The sequence below is a fragment of the Cololabis saira genome, chromosome 24 (assembly GCF_033807715.1).
Source record: "Cololabis saira isolate AMF1-May2022 chromosome 24, fColSai1.1, whole genome shotgun sequence".
NCBI classification, from domain to species: Eukaryota; Metazoa; Chordata; class Actinopteri; order Beloniformes; family Belonidae; genus Cololabis; species Cololabis saira.
Genome location: NC_084610.1, coordinates 9,186,319 through 9,206,339, shown reverse-complemented (window position 1 = coordinate 9,206,339; position 20,021 = coordinate 9,186,319). Strand labels below are relative to the sequence as shown.

General features: G+C 42.5%; 2 protein-coding genes across 3 annotated transcripts; one reads left to right on the top strand and one right to left on the bottom strand.

Moving 5' to 3' along the window:
• The first annotated feature begins 79 nt into the window (after window positions 1–79).
• On the top strand, window positions 80–8,182 carry atg13 (ATG13 autophagy related 13 homolog (S. cerevisiae)). 2 transcript variants are annotated; one of them, XM_061715549.1, is made up of 18 exons: window positions 80–227; window positions 757–837; window positions 2,146–2,226; window positions 2,359–2,478; window positions 2,729–2,775; window positions 3,304–3,444; window positions 3,531–3,571; window positions 3,746–3,842; window positions 3,945–4,052; window positions 4,204–4,297; window positions 4,458–4,556; window positions 4,878–4,940; window positions 5,617–5,726; window positions 5,832–5,958; window positions 6,040–6,117; window positions 6,201–6,308; window positions 6,752–6,880; window positions 6,956–8,182. In XM_061715549.1, the coding sequence occupies exons 2-18, from the start codon at window positions 769–771 to the stop codon at window positions 7,031–7,033; spliced, it is 1,590 nt and encodes a 529-aa protein (XP_061571533.1). In that variant the 5' UTR covers window positions 80–227; window positions 757–768; the 3' UTR covers window positions 7,034–8,182. The 2 variants fall into 2 exon arrangements, with proteins under 2 accessions (XP_061571533.1, XP_061571534.1); XM_061715550.1 differs by lacking the exon at window positions 4,458–4,556 and having other exon boundaries at window positions 6,956–8,181.
• Window positions 8,183–8,336: 154 nt separating this feature from the next.
• kpnb3 (karyopherin (importin) beta 3) lies at window positions 8,337–19,977 on the bottom strand. Its single transcript, XM_061715548.1, has 25 exons — window positions 19,826–19,977; window positions 17,133–17,213; window positions 16,382–16,574; window positions 16,087–16,189; window positions 15,900–15,996; window positions 15,672–15,776; window positions 15,247–15,369; window positions 15,036–15,156; window positions 14,867–14,954; window positions 14,665–14,771; window positions 14,349–14,473; window positions 14,081–14,170; window positions 13,783–13,956; window positions 13,463–13,681; window positions 13,280–13,363; window positions 13,067–13,199; window positions 12,290–12,411; window positions 11,935–12,204; window positions 11,653–11,764; window positions 11,486–11,541; window positions 11,255–11,377; window positions 10,825–11,044; window positions 10,493–10,721; window positions 10,260–10,401; window positions 8,337–9,419 (listed from the first exon to the last, which is right to left on the bottom strand). The coding sequence occupies exons 1-25, from the start codon at window positions 19,901–19,903 to the stop codon at window positions 9,333–9,335; spliced, it is 3,282 nt and encodes a 1,093-aa protein (XP_061571532.1). The 5' UTR covers window positions 19,904–19,977; the 3' UTR covers window positions 8,337–9,332.
• Between the last annotated feature and the right edge of the window lie 44 nt (window positions 19,978–20,021).

Below are 20,021 nucleotides of genomic sequence, written 5' to 3'. Positions count from 1 at the left end.
GACTAAATGTATCCGACCTTTAGAAAACATTTGAAGGAAAGTGCGGCGGCAAACCCGCTTCCACATAAACACGTCGACATGGGGAAAATAAACAGAAAAGTCGCTGTTGACGTGTTTCAAAACCTGAAAATTGACGTGTAAATGTTGGCGGGGCGCGACGCGGGGTGTCATATTTATTAACCTAATTTGTGTGATATTGGATGGTCATCGTTTAGAAGACAGCTAATGTAAGTTTGACCGTTTTTTGTTGTGTATAAGCGTTTAAGTTACGTTGTGCAGCTAACATTAGCCACATGCTAACGCTAGATGACCAGTCACAATCCTACTCATTAATCTAATTATCCTGGACAAATGCGTTACTGTCTCCTCACAATGTGCATGTAATAATTCAAGAGAGACATTTAAAGTGGTTGTCCTGGTGTTTTTATATCGCTTCCACATTTAATTGTGAGTCTTTATATCAACGCGGAGGCCCCAGTGATAATAACACGTGTTTTTGTTATTAATATTAAATAAATCATCCTTATTATGTTTTTAATATGTGCCGGGTTGGAAACTTAAATCGCTCAGCCAAATAAGACATTCCGTGAAAAATTGTTTATCTGGGTCAATCATGTTTTATTTACAAGTTCATAATTTAACATTATAATATACTATAAATAAGTCACATTTAACTGGATATGCATGAATTCATTAATATCCTGGATTTGTTTATCCTTCTTGGGATAAATAAGAAGGTTTCTGATTTGATTGCAGGTTTGTGAGAACATGGAGAGTGACCTGAGTCCACAGGATAAAAAAGACTTGGACAAGTTCATTAAATTCTTTGCTTTGAAGGTATGAAGCTGCTAAAATGGTCAAGTCTGTGTTAATATTGTCACCGTGTTTCTGAAAGGACCATTAGAAGCAGGTGTCCTGCTGTGTCAGCTCTTCCAAGAACATCATTTAATACCCCAAACTGTCATTGTCACTGTGTTGTAGGGCTGGGCGATATGGACCAAAAGTCATATCTCGATATTTTCTGGCTGAATGGCGATACTTGATATATATCGATATTTTTTCCGTGATGTTATTGGGGTTTCCCCAAAGCATTATAGCATAGCATCTCTGTTAGCTTAATTTTTTTCCAAGGAAAACCCTTAAAAAAAACTGTTTTAATACAAAGCCACGTGCCAAATGTCACACAGGTACCTTTTATTAACAGAGGTCTGCACAATATCAAAATGTATAAAAAAAAATAAATGAAAATAAACTGCCTGCATATATAGAATAAACATGCTTCTTGAATAAAATCAAACAAATCATATCCCTTTCCTGCATAACAATGAATTTAAAATACACTGTGCAATTAATGCAATGTAGACAGTAACAGGCAGACTTTTCCACTGAGGTTGACAGTTGTGCAAATAACAAAACATTTGTGCGAATCTCAAATAAAACATGTAAACAGATATTGCATCTCTTTGAGCAAATATCAAATAACTACAACAAGCCAACTACCGTACATTTTACAGATTTTGTGCCAAGAAAACTAACCTGTCGACATTGTCAGGTTTCAGTGATGCCCTGTGGGAAGTTACAATGTTCCCACTGCAACTGAAAACCCTCTCAGAAGGTGAGCCGGCGGCACACAGAGGTACTTTTTTGCCAGTGAGAAGGGAAGGCGTTGATGTACAGTCAATTTGTCGCAAAATAAGCTATATCGATATAAACGATATTGTCTCGTGCCATATCGTGTTTGGAAATATATCGATATATATTAAAATCTGGATATATTGCCCAGCCCTGCTGTGTTGGGTAGCCTTAATGCCGCTCTTCCTAAAGTATCTAATATGTCATAAAGTATGTGTGTTTGGGTGTCTGAGATTTATTGATATAATGTAATGTAGTATGAATACATACCAGTCTCACAACAAAACTGGACTTTTGGAAGATTTGACACAGTGACATATGGCGTTTGTGGAAGTTTAGGAATATGATTATACATCCCGACACAGCGGCACACACTAGTACACATAAAGATGCAGGTCTTATGTCAGTTTTGGGTCCCTTTTGTTCTAGATAGGCATGTTAACAGGTTTGATATGTCTGTTACTGTGTGATCTGTCCATTATTGCTGGTTTAACCCATTTTGTGTGTATAAAGACTGTCCAGGTGATAGTACAAGCTCGCCTCGGGGAAAAAATATGCACCCGCTCTTCGTCATCGCCCACTGGCTCTGACTGGGTAAAGTAACATTTATACTGGGTATAAATAAACCTACAGAAATGTAATGCTTGTTTTCTGTAAAACTTAAACTACCTGTATTGTTCTTTTTCAAGCAAAGATTATATATATTTTTCTTTATATTCATTCTAGTTTAACTTGGCCATCAAAGACATACCAGAGGTCACCCATGAAGCCAAAAAGGCTCTGGCTGGACAGCTTCCAGGCATCGGGCGCTCCATGTGTGTTGAGATCTCCCTTAAGACATCAGAGGTAAAAACCACTCTGTCATTTTCTTTTTTTGTAAATTGACCTCTGGCTCAGAAAAAAACAATGCTTTGGGTGTTGCTCAGTTTTGTTGACCACAAAATAAAATGCTAAGTGATGGGGGGAAAAACCCCACAGAGACTAAAAATAATAATCATTTTACTTCAATATCTTTCATACTTAAATGCAGATATTTTACTGTTCACTTTAATATAACTATATAGATTTTTTTTTTTTGTCTGTTTTCATCATCAAGGGGGACTCAATGGAGTTAGAGACTTGGTGCTTGGAGATGAATGAAAAGTGAGTAGTTTCAAGTTTTTTTTTTGTTTTTTTTTTCCTACCAGCAATATTCTTCAGGAATAAAATGCATCCCCTCCTATCTGCAAAATGATGAAATAAATGGAAGGGAAAATGGTCTAATCTCCACTTTTTAACTAATTTATACCTAGCCAGTAGTCTTGTTAACACATAGTATAAGGTATGTTTTTATTGTCATTGTCACTTTTACAAGCTGCAATGAAATTGAAAGGTGCTGTTGACTCAGTGTTAGGCATGAGAAAATAAAATAACTTTCGCCCCTTGACGAGGAGCTTTTCTGCACCTCTGTGAGGCTGCGCAGCCTGCACAGAATTAGCCTGGAACATGACAGGTCATTTCTCTGTGGTAAATGAATCAGCTGCATCATCTCTCTGCTCTGTCGGTTGCTTTGTCATGACCTGCAGTGACATTTAGTATTAAGATCTTTCTGTACTATATACTGTTATAATACTAATACTGTTGACTTGCTGTATTGTAGTTTGTTATAGTAATTTCTCTCTGTCTTTGCAGGTGCGATAAGGACATCAAGGTGTCTTACACGGTGTATAATCGCCTGTCTGTCCTTCTGAAGTCTCTGATGGCCATCACCAGAGTAACACCTGCCTACAAACTGTCCAGAAAGCAGGGACATGACTACGTCATATTGTACAGGTCACTTGTCTCCTGCATCCAGTTAACGTTCAGTCCTGCTATCGAAATCTAAACATTTTATTGAACGATGCCTCTCTTCTCTTTAGGATCTACTTCGGAGAGGTCCAGCTGAGTGGATTAGGAGAAGGTAACATCACCTCTGCTCTGTGACTGACATGTCTGGAGACTTTTAAACCTCAGTGCATGCTGTCTGCTCCTGTTAGATTAGTTTACCTTAGAGTTTTAATCAAGACAAAACTTGAGTATTAGAGCATATTCTTTTATTTTTTTTAATTGACCAATCGTTGTTCTGTCTTTGAAGGTTTCCAGACGGTGCGCGTCGGCGTTGTCGGCACTCCTGTTGGCACGGTCACCCTCTCTTGTGCCTACCGCACCAACCTGGCATTCATGTCCAACAGGTGACCAGCGCACATTTAAACAGGATACTTTCATAATCTGCTTACTTGCTCAGAAGTAAAATTAGCACAACATCTCACCTGGCATCGCGTTTCACTCCACAGACAGTTTGAAAGGTCCGCTCCCATCATGGGAATCATTGTGGATCACTTTGTGGACCCCCCCTGCGGCAGCGGGCGTCCAGCAAACATGGGACACCCCTGCAACTACAGGTGCTTTCAAAATCCCTGGAGATAAAAGCTGAGCTTCATCGTAAAATGAAAAAGTGAAACATTAGATGTGCTTCTACGTTCATCGGGACTGCTTGCTGCTTTCAATCTAGCAAGAAACAACTTGAACTCTAGCGTTTGTGTGTGCACGCAGAGCCCCAGGTGACGAGGACGGCGGGGCATTTGCAGGAGTCCAGGACTCCCAGGAGGTCTGCACCACCTCCTTCTCCACCTCTCCCCCCTCTCAGGTAATAGCTCCCTCTCCTTCTCTTATCCCGTTCTTATCCTGTGACAACCCTCCATTTTTCTCATCTGTTTATTATTTCACGCTCTCTCTTTTCTCTCTTTGTCCGTTTTTATTTTATTTCGTTTTTTTATCTGTTTGTGCGCGTGTTTGCATGGTCTCAGTGCGTATGCACGCTGAGTCCATCTCCTTCTAAACTGTCCAAGCCCCTCCCTTTGGACAGTCTGCAGCTCCCATTGGCTCCTGGACTTGTCACTCACAATGTGAGTCTATACTGGCCATGGATGGAGTGTGACTGTGTGTTAGACACCCTTAAATGTCACCGATCCCATTTCACCATCTGCTTTTGGGTGTGCTCTCATCAGGATTGTATTTCTAGGCTTCCAGCACTTAGTTTCTGTAGATCCAGTGTGCTGCTGTTTGCTAGTAGGCCTCCATCGTCACCGCCGGTTTTACCCCCCCCCCCCTCCCTCACTTGTAGCAGAGTAGTAAATGCTGTTAATGGTTGACCCACCTCTTATAACCGCCTCACGTCACCTTGTTTGTTCAGTGGTTAATATTTCCTCTGGTTTCCTGCTCTGCAGCTGTACGCCTCCAGGTTATCCTACCAGCCTGACTTCTGTCACCCTGCGGCGCACACAACCCAGGTGATACACCCGTCTTAGTCATTTTAGGCCTTGAATGATGATCTGTATTGTTTTTCTTTCAGCTCTAATGTAGCAGCATATACAGGACTGTCTCAGAAAATTAGAATATTGTTATAAAGTTCTTTATTTTCTGTAATGAAATTAAAAAAACAAAAATGTCATACATTCTGGATTAATTACAAATCAACTGAAATATTGCAAGTCTTTTATTATTTTAATATTGCTGATTATGGCTTACAGTTTAAGATTAAGATTCCCAGAATATTCAAATTTTTTGAGATAGGATATTTGAGTTTTCTTAAGCTGTAAGCCATGATCAGCAATATTAAAATAATAAAAGGCTTGCAATATTTCAGTTGATTTGTAATTCATCCAGAATGTATGACATTTTTGTTTTTGTAATTGCATTACAGAAAACCACAATATTCTAATTTTCTGAGACAGTCCTGTACGCACTGATGGGAAAGTGTGACGTGTAAAACATGTCTTTAATGCATATCTTCCTCATGCTCAGATCATTTGTTTTTTCCAGTTTTATTACTTGTGTGAAAAATCTGCAAATCTTTAATACTGTGACCCTAAATATTTAGGAAGTTTTGTTTCTGAATGATGATAAATTACCAAAGGAGCCTATATTTAACTGTCTCAGCTCAAATTGAATGATCTAATGTTTCAGGTACTGCATGTTGGAAAAGAAGGTGGGGCTGTGCCGGCTCATTCTCAGGCTCTTCAGGGAGCGGATGTGCATCTGACAGTAGAGCATGCCCCCAACACACCAAGCAGCAGGTAGTGTAATCCCAACATTCCTGCATACTTAGAAACCAGAAAGTGTGTATATTTAATGAGCTCATTCTTGCGTTGCTCTGTTTTACTCGTGATCTCTCCTCCCAGTGGCGATGATGAAGGTCTGTCACCGAGTGGCGAGGAGAGGAGGAGCGTGTCTCCCAACGACCCCGTCGAGTCTCTCAATGCATTCACCAGGAAAGTGGGAGCTTTTGTAAACAAACCCAGCAATCAGGTGAACACAACTCACTTTTTGAGCTTGTTTTCGAGGTCTTGTTATTGTTTTATTCATCATATCGAATGTTCCTGTGTGTAGATAACAGCAGCAAATCTGGACCTGCCGTTCGCTGCATTCGCCCCTCGAGGCCTGGAGTCGGAGGAGAACGATCCCATGGTAACTGCAGTCAGAATCGGTATTTGATCATCAAATGGGTGTTTTAGGCTGCAGTGGAGGTCATTTGTGTGTTTTGGGTTCAGGTGCAGCCTCCAGACTCCCCCCCCTCCCAGTCCCCCCTGCAGGCCAGCCTTCACTCTCAGGGCTCGGAGGGATCAGGCCAGCAGGACGACTTTGTCATGGTCGACTTTGTAAGTGCCTATGGTTGCGTTGTCATTATGACGTGTTGTATTTCGGTTAGGGCTGTGCGATTAATCGATTTTAAATCTGAATCGGATTTATTAATCAAGACGATGTTAAAAATAAGGAAAATCGATTTTCCTTTTTTGCAGCTGGCTGCATTAGACAGAGCTCGTCTAGTCATCCTTGTTTGGTCAAGAAAATTGTAAATGTCACTAAACTCAAGGAGGATTTACAGTATCTTTCAATTGCACTTCATTCCCAATAGGGAAATTTGTTTGCTATTTATTCCATTGTCTTCTGTAGTTTTACCAAAAAAATCGAAATTGAAAATCGGGTTTTCAGAGGGGGAAAAAAAAAAAAACAAATCGGGATTTTATTTTTGTCCAAAATCGCCCAGCCCTAATTTCAGTTAAAAAAAAAAAAGTCAATATATCCGTTTTTCTGCGCGCAGCGTCCAGCTTTCTCCAAAGACGACTTGTTGCCAATGGATCTGGGAACCTTCTACCGAGAGTTTCAGAACCCGCCGCAGTTGGCCAGCCTGTCACTTCACATCAGCTCCCAGTCCATGGCCGACGACCTGGTAACTTTACAACCATCAACATTTCATTATTGCAACAATAAACCTCTCACTCAGAGTAATGAATATTGTCTGCAGGATTCGCTGCCAGAAAAACTGCGCGTCTACGAGAAAAACATAGATGAGTTTGACGCTTTTGTGGAAACGCTTCAGTAGGACGGAAGGAGAAAAGGACTACGGGTGACAAAAGACTCAAGTGATGATCACAGAAGAATGAATGAAGGAATGAAAGTATCAAACTGGAGGCTCTCTGGTCGTTTGTCCCACGAGAATAACTCATGGTTTATTGTGAAGCTCAATGTGACTCAAGATTTCCTCTTCTTCCTCTTACCAGCTCAGTCTTCACTGTAAATACTGTATCTTCAACACTGGCACTCACACCTGTCTCTGATCTGGTAATCAAACTGACAACCTAGATTTTGTGACTACAGACAGCCATGCAAATGCTACCGTAGACCACCATAGCACGTAGTGACTCGTTTCTCCCCATCTGCTGAACGCTAGATTTGAAGGTTTCTTTTGCATCATGGTGAAAGCTCGGCCATGTTCTTTAGAAGTGAAATCCTTGAAAAGCTGGTCTTGAAAGTTGCACATAGCCTAAGAGGATACTCTCCCTACATTCAAATGTCCTGCTCGGTGGAGCGGGGATAGAAAATAAAAATCATTGTTCCCAGCTGGTCTGGGAATGCAAGTGTTGGCAAATCTAAATGAAGTTTAACTGCATCCCCTTCGTTTACAGTTGAGATAAAAGCTAAAAAAAAAAGTTACTGCAGTATGTTAGAAAGCTAAAACATCCCTGCAATAAAAACACTGAGATGATGCTCTTGAGGCCAAACAGATCACGTAGTTAAGCTATATCAAAAATATATCCAACTGTCATTAATTTGTTCCAGGCAGTTTTAGTTAGATTGTGTTCAACATCCTTATGTGCATTTGAGGATTAGAAAAAAAAAAAAAAAAAGTCTTGCTGTTTCACAGGAGGTATTCATGGCCATTTGCATTTTAAGCTTTAATTTAAAGAATCAGTCCATTGATGTAGATGTCCCAATAAAAGCATGGCTGCTCAGTTTACTGCCTGGTGTTGTCTTTGGTGTAAAAGCACTTTTGTGGAGAAACCACACTAATAAATGTATAAATAACATATTCCACTACTGGTGTAATATGTGTGTTTTGAAATAAAAATACTAATGTGAACAAAGCCTCGCTCAGGTAACTGAAGGCATCACCACCCATCAGCTGACGACTGAAGTTTAGAGAAGCTGCTGTATGGGTTTGAAAAAACAAAACAAAAAGTGCTGGTGGGTAAATTAAAGCTTTGAATTAAGGAAAGTTCCCCTGTTCATCATTTCTGTATTTGCAGGAACTTAACTTCAAGTTCTTGCCTCCAGCTGCATATTCAACACATCACAAGTGACTGATCAATGAAAGTGACAGTTCCTGCTTAAAAATCAATCTCCAATTTATCAGAATTCGCAAATGTAATTTTATTGTTAGTTTCTGGAATTTTGTTTCATACCTGCAGAACTGCAAAGAGTCAAAACTGTGGAGTTGTAAGGTAGCACTCCTTGTACAGATTTTCTACATTTCATGTTCCAACTTGTACGCGTTGAGGCTGTAACAAACTACAGATTATTGCGCTTCTTTTCAGAGAACCCCTTTTCCTGAAGCTGCTACCTAGAAAAGGGGCCGTGAACCGTTCAGTAACATGTCATTTCCTGTGATCAGCTGTCTGGAAGGCTATGGAGTAAAAGCTGTTTAGATCAATGTCAAACTCTCCCAGACAATGATGCCATGTCCTAACTGAATGTTTTTCTAAAGTTAGCCACAACAAACATGCTGTTACTTCTGAAACGCGTCCTCTGGGCTGTGGCAGGCAGAGGCCGTTTCTCCCGGGTAATACCGGGAACATGGAACAATTAAAAAAAAAAAAAAAAGAAAGAAATTCACAGAAACAGGCAGTGGTTGCCCAGTGTGCACGTTCACATCTTTTAGCAGCTCAGTCCACCAGAAAGTCCTGTCCCTCATTACGGCCACCCTGAGCCTGACGTCCAATGAGCTGGGCGACTTTGAATGAATCCATCTGGGCACGGCAAGACAAGTCCAACATTGGGGAACGGTTGGAAACAAAAAACGTCCAGATAGTAGACATGTAACACTGATCAAACAGGGATGACTGTTAGACTCGCTCTTATTCCCATTTCCTTGATACATGGTGAGTCTTGAAGTTGGATGGCCAATGTCCTCCATGTTCATTAATATCCATCCTGCTCTCCCAAAAATCAGCTGATGTAGGTGGACTTCTATAATAGTGGGGCGGGGGTGGTGATGGAGTCAAGCTGGCGTCCATACACACTACAGAGCAGGAGGAAGGAGTGTTTGGAGGAGGTCCAGGAGCTTGACTTTTCTTCATGGGATTTTTAGAGAGCGGGAAGGCGATGGGGCGGGGGGTTCAGGTTCAGGCAGTGTTCAGTAGGTCCTGTATGGCTTTCTGCTGCGTCTCGTTCAGCGTTGATACACACTGCGTCCATAATCCTGCAGACACCTGGAGGGAGGAGAGACATGTATTGAGATCTTTATCCACCTCATTTCTTCAACATTTTTGTTAGCTAGAAAGCCAGAGAACATGACACGTTTCATAATTTGTCATCAGTGACTGCGTTTACATGCACTCCATTACCCTTTTAAAACCCGAATATTGGCAATAACCCGAATTTGCACGGCCATGTAAACACCAATAACTTCTTTGAATAACCCGAATTTGCTCATATTCCAGTTTTTAAAAACCTGAATATGAGCCCTGGGTTACTCCTTTTAAAACCCGAATATTCGGTCATGTAAACGCCAAACGGGATATCCCCATCAAACAGAACAGGAATTTGTTTCCTGCGCATGCTCTGTTCACAAGGAATCCTGGTCTTTTGAGTCCAGGAAGTTCTTATAAACACGGAGAAACGCAAGACTACGTCAAACTTTTGGAGTGAGGAGACTAATCATTTTATAAATGTAATGAAGGATATGAACATTTCTGCATTTGTAGACGGTAGAAAGTACCAGAATAGCGAGATTTACAAGAAGGTGAGTGAAAAGTCGCGCGAAGCAGCATTTGTTTTGAATTTGGATACAGAAAGAGGAAGCGGAAATGACGCTAATTGCGTCATCATGTTCTCCACGCGTCGCTGGTTTGATCGGGATATCCCAAATGATTAATCACCATGTATACAGGGATAACCCTGTTTGCTCAGCTCAAACTGAATATTTCGAATGTCTCAGTAACCGGAATATTAGTAATAACCCGAATTTTGACTGCATGTAAACGTAGTCATTGAGTGGTTTTGTGATTAGTCTCCAAATACAGCCATGAAAAGTGACAGCGACAGCTCACCTGTACTTGACGGATGACATTTGCAAGCCGTTTGCTGCATGCGTCTTCACTCTTGATAGATTCGTTTGCAACCCCGTCGGCTATGATGAAGAAAACTTTAGGAAGGTTGGAATTGTCTGGTCCGAGAACGATGGGGTTGTTGCTGCAGAGGGGAAAACAGAGCCCAGGATTTACTCTTGTCAAATTATTTCAGTGCATCCAGAAGCTTGTGGAATCGGACAGTGACATCTTACCTCTCAATGAGGTCACACAAGAAGTCAAACGTGTGGACGGCTTCTTCTTTGTCCTCTTTGAGCGGCAGCCAGCCGAGCCAGTGAGGGAGGACCTCATTAACGTTGACGCACTCGGGCCGAAACCTCATCAGCTTTCCAACGGCAGAGATGCAGTTCTCTGTGGCGTTGACATTCTCTTTTGAGCGTGAATCATTAGCCTGGACGACACCGACCAGCAGGGGGAGGGCCTCTGCGACAAGGAGGAAGAGAAAACTCCATCATGCAACCTTGAACTAAAACCAGAGCAAGTACAGCGCTTCTACAGAGTTTAAGATGTGCAATTAGTGTCATACCTGTGCAAAATGGCCGATAGTTCTCTCCACCATACTGACCCATGACACCGACACCGTAAGCGGCCGCCTGGCGGACCTCCGGGCTCGAGTCACACAGTGACTGCAACATTGGTCGCAGAAAATACTCTGCATATTTGAAGGAAGAGGGGCTGCAGTGCTCCACCACGTCGTCAAAAATACACAACCCCCACTGCCGGTCGGCCCAGGGCCTGTTGGGACACTGAACCAGATACACTTACGTTACTCAAACTGGCTTGCTGACGCAAAAATACAAAGCACACTGATCTCGAAATAAACAAAATACCAGAAACACTGCCAGCAAAGTAGACAATGGTTTTACACAGTACATATAAATGTGACTAACATGCAGCAGTTTACCAATAAGATGTTACAAAAAGGGAACGTATTCATCCAGAACCCAAACACTTACGATGAGCTGAACGATGAGCTGCAGCAGCTGCTCAAACCAAGGAAGCACCTTCTCTTTGTAACTGCTGAACACCGAGTGCAGGATGTCTGACACTTTTGTCAGGATGTACACATCGTTCTCATCCTGGCAAAAACAGGGGAAGAAAAACACCATGAGGATTGGACTCTGACAGATTTTAGCTCTTCAGATGTCAACATTCCTGTAATAATGACACTTTTTTTTTTAAAGTACCTCATCCTGTAGCGATTCTTCGACCTGCTCATCGTAATCTTCATCCTGCCTTTTGGCTGTCAAAGCACAGTTAAATAAAAAAAGGTTAGTCAGGGTTTGATATTTTAAGTTTGTGTGCCAAGTGCATTTAATTACATATAAAGGGAAATTTTTTATTGAGGTTTCACCTTGTCTGAGCTCCTGGTTCTTAAAATGCTCTTCCAACTTTCCTTTTAGGATCCCTCCCAGCTCCTCAAAATGTTCGTTGTTCAGACAGCCATCTCCCATCAGCTCGATGCACTTTAAAATAATAGTAAAAAAAAAAATCCAGCCAGCTGTTTTGTTGTTTTAATCCGATGCAGCTGTAATTCTTAGCTGTTCTAAGATGATTTTACACACTTTTTTTTTCTTTTTAAGTACCAGAAGGAGAAGTTAAATCCTCTGAACTAAGTGTCAAGAGAGTTAATCACCTTGGCAAAAGAATGCATGATTTCTGAGAGGACGTCCGAGTCTGGCTCGGTGCCGATGGCCTTGATAAGGGCGTCGCACATGAACAGCCACATCTGGGTGAGGTACTCCGGGCCTCGGACCCGAGCACACTCCAGAAGCAGGGGCATCGATTCTGCAGCCGCCACTCGCACGCCGTCGTGAAAGTAGAACTTCAGCAGAGGAACCATCAGCTTCACCACCTGCTCGGTGTAATCTACAAAGCCCTCCTTTAGCTCTTTGGCATAGCACACCTAAAAATGAGCAAAAGACTGTCTTACAAAACAGGACAGAGCACGAACGACAGTCACTCATTGCAGATGCTGTTTTTCTGCTCACCAGCATCTGACAGGCGGTGGCCTTCTCCTCCAGGCCAGCAGTCTTGATGCCAAAGCTCTGCTGGTCTCCCAAGTTGACAAACTCCCATCCATCATCCTCCGATATGTTCTCCATGTCCTGGGCTATAAGAGCAGATACTCAGTCCCACTTCCTTTCACATTACTAAAATGATTTACTCAACTTTTAAGGCCACCATGGGATCTGGGGTCATTTTTTGAAGTGTATTAAAAAAAACAAAGTAGACGACACATTGACAGCGACAATAATTCAGAAAAACTAACTTTGCAGAAGAGACTTGGAAAAGAATGAATCACGTTAGATGGTTTGTGATGGAAATTTAGCCTTGGCCAGTCGATTAACAAAATCTACTGACGGGAACATTAGCCTTGGCCTGGATAAAGAGTGTGCAAACTGATATTTTGTTTCTAAGATATTAGATCTGATGACCCATTTATAGGAATCATAAAGATTAGTCATCATTTGTGGCTTTTAAAATCATTGTGCATCCATTGTTCTGGGTCATTTCCTGCATCAAGATATGTTTGTTCTGACCCACTTCCATGCAACTGCTTAACTAAATCTACTGAAAAGGTCTTATTCCTGGTCATCTAAACACATTCAGTTTCAGTCCAGATAGTCACCGAATGGTTTACACATTATACAGAGGTGTCAAGTTTTTTTACAACATGGTTCATTAGCTACACCCATCATCAACATAACCTCTCCAGCTAGTTTAAAGGCGTCTACATCGTTTTGTTGAAGATTTTAAATGCTTACTGTCGAGCAGGGCCACTTCAGGCTTGATGGAGGCCGTCTTCATCAGGGGGCCCATAACTACCGGCAGGTATTGCTGAAACTCCTTCCCAAGGATCTTGCACATCCTGGCCCAGGCTGATATCATGTACGAGATCTAAACCACAAAAACATGGAAGGTTAACTGGAATGTAACTATAATGGACCGACTGGTTTTAGGTCATGTTCCACATCTACCTGAGGGTCGTCATCTTCCAGGTCATTGAAGTCTGTCTGGGTCTTGAGGAGCAGCTGCATGACGGCAGAGGCGTCTGGCATGAACTAGAAGAGGAGAGGAGACGATGACTCCCCACATTCAGTTTTCAGGTAAACAGTTGCCCGTCTGCTGAATCCCATGTTCAAACAAACAAACAAACAAACCTTCTCCTTGCCGACGGCCAGGCCGATGAGGCTGATACACTCGATGGTCTTGCCACGGAGAAGCCGGAGCTCCTTTTGCACTGCGTTTTCAACTATGTGTTTGAGCGAGGGCATGAACAGGTCATAATATGGCACAAACTTCTCCTCGGCAGTGTCAGCAACAGATGCAATGGACGTCACCACCTGCTCCAGGACCAGCTTGGTGCCCTTCTGGATCAGCTGGCAGGGAGAAGGGAAGAACAAAACACACTTGTAAATTTAAAACGGCTGATTTGTAGGAGAAGCTGAATGGTGTTGACATGTTTTCTTTTTTCCAATACCTCCTGCAGTTTGGCAACCATGATGACATGAAGGTGTTGCACCAGGCTGTCCAGATAAGGGACGAGCAGGGACTTGGGACAGTCCTCAGTGAAATTGATAAGGGCCGCAGCAGCATGGGCCTGCACCCTGGGGTTGTCCTGATCCTTCATAGTCTGAAGCAAAGCTGAGATAACCTGAAAGAAATTAACAGAGTTTGCAACAAACAGCCAAGCCAGTGTGAAACCTTTCCAGCCCAAAACACATGCAATATAGCCGTTTAATTAAACAGAACAGTCATCAAATTTCCATTTCTGGTACCTTATCATGGAATTTCTTTTGAAAAGTTGGTGCAAAGTCTGTGGCCATCTGTCCAATTGCGTTGCAGGCAGCATAGCGGACCCTCGGGTGCTAACAGGAAAGAAGGAAGCCAAACTTAATCATACAAGATGGCACCTGCTTTGCACACACTTAACAACCAAGTCACTGAGAAACATGAAAATGCCATAATTTTATTGAAGTAAAGGGGCTCTAATCAGAGCTCAGATAAATTCATCCAATACATTTCTATAGATGCTTGATTTCTTACAGGGTCGGCGCAGAACAGGAGGACAAAGCTGACGATCTCTTGGAGGATGGCCTCCATCTGCTGATGGCAGCCCTCGCCGATCGCAGACAGCGCCATCAGTCCAGCATGGCGGTACTTCCAGTCGGCTAGAAGCACACAGGGATGACTAAAGTTTACACTATATAAAGCAACCATCACACTGAAACTTTGTGAAGCAAGAGGAGCCAAAAAAACAAAACCACCAAATAAAATAAGTTTAGGCTTGTTTACAATCTCATAAATAGTTACATAATTAGTTTTCTTAAGTTTAGATCAGTAAAAATGGCTGTATACTTACAGTTCTGCAGCATCTGCATGATGTGCTGTTTGATCATGGGCAAAATTATCTTTCCACCAAGACCACAGGCAATTCTATCAAGAGCACTCTCTCCAGCCACAGCGTTGCTAGAAAAGGTACAACACAAATCAGAAACTTAGTAAATAACATTTCTGGGGAGGGAACATCTTTGGATGTGACCTGATGTTTATATTAAACAAACCTGTCAAAGTCATCGTCCTCTAGCTCATCGGCCATGGCCCACTCGTCGTCATCCTCGAGGTCCACCATCATCGCCAGCATCTGGGGCACTGAGAAGACATGCGACAAGTTAAAAACACCTCACATTATGATTACCATTCCCTCTACAAGACCATGAACCAAATCCTTACCGCTCTGAGCTACAAGAGCCGTGTGTTTTCTTAGCATGGCGGCTGCGGTCTCCGATAACGTTACGACGACTTCCAACGCCAACTGCCTCTGCATGTTTGTCAGATTAGTGTCGGCGCACAACTGAGGAGACAGGACACTTTGTGTTAGCCAACTGTTCAACAAGTGCATCACTTTAATCTATTAATGAAACATCAGGATATTCAGACGTACCTTCAGGCAGAGCTGCAGCGTGGCCTCCAGGTTGGGTCTCAGGTACTTGGGTGCCGTGTCCGCAATTTCCACCAACGATTTGAGTACTGAATCATCTGCCTGATAGCACGACTCGTTCACCGCCTGATCAAACACAGTTATGTATATGGTAAAAATATATCTGATTATATACACCACTGCCAAAATCAGACTGTCTCCATGTTCACAAGTCAAAAAAATAAAACTGCAATGGTAGGAAGGATTACAGAATTAAAAGTATTCTGTAAGACAAGGTAACATGGAAGGTCATCATTAAACCTATTTGCTATACATTACTCAAGAAACATCTAATTTTCTTTTTGCAGTGTTCATAATTTAAAAAGCATTTACTGTTGGGAGAGTTGATATTGCATAGAAAAAAAACACAAGTGGATGCTGGATCTGACCTGCAGGATTCCTGGTAGCAGATCAGAAAAGTGCTTCAGCAGAGCCGTGTTGCCTTCATTGGACAGAACAAAGGACGCTGCAGCCCGAGCTGCCAGGGTACGAATCTGGGGGAATTGCACATTTAGTGAACCAGTCACAGCGAATCCAAGGAAAACAGGAAAGATTGGGGTATGATATGATACCACTGATCAAACCATTTGTGGTTTTGTTAGTCATCTTTGACTTACCTGTGGGTTTGCCTGGTCCTGCATGCACTGGACAAGCATACGCTTGATCACCTCCAGATAATGCTGCTGCTGGTTTCCAAAGATTCCTGGGAAGTTCCTGCAGAACAGGCAAGACACCACTGCTTAGCTAACGGTGCACTTGTCTGAGTAGATGAGCAGCTGTGTCGTTCATGCAAGTGGACCTCACCAGAATATGTGCAGAGCGGCTTCTCGCAGGCCAACATTGTCCGAGTTAACAGAGTCAAACAGAAACTTGAGCACCTCCGGCCACTGGTTATTTCCGTCGTCATCTAGGATTCAAATGAAAGATTTAAAGTAGTTACTAAAAACAATATCCCACAGGAGAAGGATAATCAGCACTTCATGAGTTTTACTTCATGTTTATATAGCAACATATGTTCACTCACGCATGAAATATTGTACACATTTTAAAGCTAAAAAACTGTATAAAAAAAAAAAAAAAGGGAACCGTTCAAATTTACCAATGAGGTTGCGGGAGAGCTCAGCTGCAATGTCACAGACTTTCTTTCGGATATTTGGCAAGGACTCCTCCTGGATGCTGGTCAGCAGCTCTGTTTTGACGGCCGTCTGCATCTCCAGGGTCAATCCCGGATAGATTTCCTCAAACGATGATGACAGCAGCCTCCGCAATAGGACTGCGGCCATCTGTCTGACCTGTAGAGAAAAAAAACAAAAATTTTCAAAAAAAAAAACAAAAAAAAACACCCCAAACCTTTTCTTTTTTTGTGATAAGGCAAATATGCCTTTGTACCATCTTTATATGCACTGATTTCTGAACTGTCACTGTGAATCCAATTATCAATATTTCTGCTGGAAAATAACAAAACAAGAATGTTGCCGAACAGTCTGCAGCATTATAGAAAATGCAGTCTCTCTGTGGACCACGTACCTCTCTGCTTGCTCTCATTTTCGAGACTCTAAAAATATCAGGCTTGAGGTAGAGATAAAGGGGAGGAAGATGGGTCGCCAAGCAGCTGGTGGACTCTCAGTAAACTTAACAGACCAAATAGTCATGACTGGGCTGTAGTGTTGAGCTGTGACTCGTGACAAGCAGATTCTTAAAATGCCAGCAGTTTAACTTTTCAAAACAAGTCCGCAATATAAACTTAGTTACAGCTTATCATGAACTTGACACTAAGTGACCAAGATTTGAAGTTTCTATTCTTCAGATTAAAAGAATTTAACATTGTCATGGCAAAGATATGTACAAACCTCCACTGCAGCAGACGCATCTCTGACGGCCTGCAGCAGGAATGTGATCTTGTTCTGGCCTGGGATAGTGTCATAGGTCTCCTGCAAAACAAACAATCCAATCAATCAGTCTCCTGTTTGGGAACACTTCGGTTTCCCGGTGAAAAACCACAACGGACAAAGACAGGTAGATAAGACGAGAGCAGTGGACTGGCAAGGAGCAGCGAGTCGACGTTCAACAGCAATCAGGCTTGTTTCTGGCTACACGTCAAACGCCATAAAACATTTGAAACAGCAGCACGCGAAGGTGAATGTCATGAGGAAAGAAACAAGTACTGTGTCAATGCAGCTACATTTGGCATTTAAACAGGCTTTTGCCAAAAATGCAGATCGGGCTGAAGCTATAACTAATGCCACTGGTGTTTTTAGAGCGGCGGATCTGCGAACAATCAGTTGTTGAGAACACGGATTTTAAAAACATGTTTTATATTTTGCTAAATTTGAAAATATTTCATTTGCTGAGAACTTTGAAATAGTTTGTTTTTCAGCTATATCAATAAAGTATTCCATCTATCTAGATTTAAGCAGTATTCTATTTAAAAAAAAAAAGAGAAATAGAAAACTTATAAATCGTTGTTTGCAAGTTTAAAATTAAAACAAAAGACGTTTTCTATGATTTGTGTTTTATTCCCCTTACTGTACCGAAAATTAACTGAACCGTGACCTCAAAACCGAGGTACGTATTGAACTGTGATTTGTGTGTACTGTTACACCTCTAGTGGAGAAGTAGTCTGAATCTAGATCGACGTTCCAGGATTCAAAAATAAGACACTAAAATGACATGCATTTCACTATAACATAAAATATTTGCATTACTTCTCAAATAAGTATCATATGAAAAATATGTATATTTAAACAAAAACATCTAATCCATTTTCTTAGATGTCTCTAAACTGGCCCATCAAACCGGGGATACAGCAGCCTCTTGGGTGTGTCCCGATGGCAAATAAATACTCAGGTCTAGGCTTTGTAAATGGTAAACAAAGTGATATCATGTGAGGATCGGTGATTTAAAATAAGACCAGGTAGATTTCAGTAGGACAAGCAATTACATGACAACGGCCCCTTCATCTTACTTCTGGGCTTTGTAAGGTAAAGATTTTTGCATTACAATAGTAAAGTGGGGAAGAGCATCAGCGTGGCAACACTGTGCTGTTGTATAATTAGATTACTCGCAAACAGGTAGCATTTGAATGACAAGGTATTCACTCTGAGTAGCTGATACAATTCATCTAAATAAAATGGGGGAAACTCCTGCAGAAACCAAATCAGTGGTAGGTTACCAAAGGACAGTGCTGGTTTAGATAACAGGATGACAATTTAAAAGAAACTGCACCAGACCATGGCTGCATTATCTCATCACACTGTAGTCTATGTAAACAAGTCCAGATCCATAATTTTTTTTTTTTTAATTTTATTAAATTAGTCTGAGGAAAAAAAATCTACATTAAATGAACCACAACAGGAAAGGAAACAGAAAGGAGTCATAAGCCCCATTTTTCATGTGCTGTCAGTTAACCAACTTTCTTCTAAAGTACCTTTGAAATCCCCCTCCAATAAAAAAAGGGAGGCACTATCAGTGAATTGTATCTAATTACCTCTTTGCATAAATAAGATTTAGGATTACTTTCAGTTTGGTCTCTCTACACAGCTTCAAGATTTGATCTGGGCTTCATATCTTACTAGTCACACAATCTGCAGAGTGTTCACATATGCCACTCTTGATCTGCTACAAGTCTGGATTTGGGTCCTTTTAACAAATGGATCAATTCCTATTGTGTGCAAGGCATCAAATTGGGGGGTGGGGGGGTCAGGGATGAATTCCAGCGAGCTTAGCATCCCGGCAGACAGTCTGTGGTTTATAAAAGGAAAACGCTGACTACCGGGGGCGTGTGTGTGATAAGATTCAACCACCTCATCCAAAGTTGAGAGCTGGAGAGGGAAACTGGTGACAATCCTCTGCCGCCGCAAGAGTCTAATCGGCGTGTGTGTGTGTGTGTGTATAAAGGCCAGATAGACAAATCCTCGGATAAATTAATCCCTGTTAGGGAGAACCGGTGTAATGACACAGACGATTAGCTCCATGACTTGGAAACAGGGAAATCTGTTCAACCACATGAAGGCCACGACACGTGACTCGCCTTTACGAGCAGATGGTTAAAAACACTGAGGTCATTTTGTGAATTATGACACTAACACTTCTTCGCCATTAAAGTCCGGAGTTTGATCCGTAGGGGGGATTAAATTAACGTGTACTACGACGTCACCAAGTTAGCAGCAGTGGCTACTTAAGGCTTTAGCTACTTCCTGTCTGCCACTAGCTCCAGGATCAGCTGTGGCTTCCAGACCAGACAACTGCAAAGTCCCACTTTAATCAGCGGTCCTGAACGCCGCACGGACACGCCAGCCCGCGCCGTGTCACGACTCGGCCGGCGTGTGCTGCGGTTCCTGCCCCGCATGTTTCCCCGCAGCGCCGGGCTGGTTAGTTAGCAGACCCGGGTAAACACGTGGGCTCTGCGCGCCTGCTGGCGCGGGAGCGCGCCGTGCGCGGGCACGGCCGCTAGCCTGGGCGGCTTCAACGGCTAACCAGCCAACGTTTCTTCTTCAGGCCGGGCTAAAGGGGCCGGGCCGCGGGGAGCTGGGGCCGCGCTTACCTCGGACTGCTTTCTGACGCTGTTGTCAGAGCTCATGAGGGTCTCCAGCAGGAGGTAGAACTGCTGCTGCTCCGCCATTGTGGTGAGGTGAAGAAAGACCAGCCGGGTGGAGAAGCGGCGAGATGAACCCGGCAGAGCCTGCTTCGGTCACACAGCGCTGCTGCGCTCCCATTGGCTGGATAAATCAGCCCTCCTC

Coding starts and splice junctions, on each gene's coding strand:
- atg13 (XM_061715549.1), top strand. CDS start 769: ATGGAGAGTGACCTGAGTCCACAGGATAAAAAAGACTTGGACAAGTTC. Junction 2,776..3,303: donor TGCTTGGAGATGAATGAAAA/GTGAGTAGTTTC, acceptor CTGTCTTTGCAG/GTGCGATAAGGACATCAAGG. Junction 4,298..4,457: donor CCACCTCTCCCCCCTCTCAG/GTAATAGCTCCC, acceptor GCATGGTCTCAG/TGCGTATGCACGCTGAGTCC.
- kpnb3 (XM_061715548.1), bottom strand. CDS start 19,903: ATGGCGGAGCAGCAGCAGTTCTACCTCCTGCTGGAGACCCTCATGAGC. Junction 17,214..19,825: donor GCGTCAGAAAGCAGTCCGAG/GTAAGCGCGGCC, acceptor TTTGTTTTGCAG/GAGACCTATGACACTATCCC. Junction 11,378..11,485: donor AAGAATCGCTACAGGATGAG/GTACTTTAAAAA, acceptor TGTTTTTGCCAG/GATGAGAACGATGTGTACAT.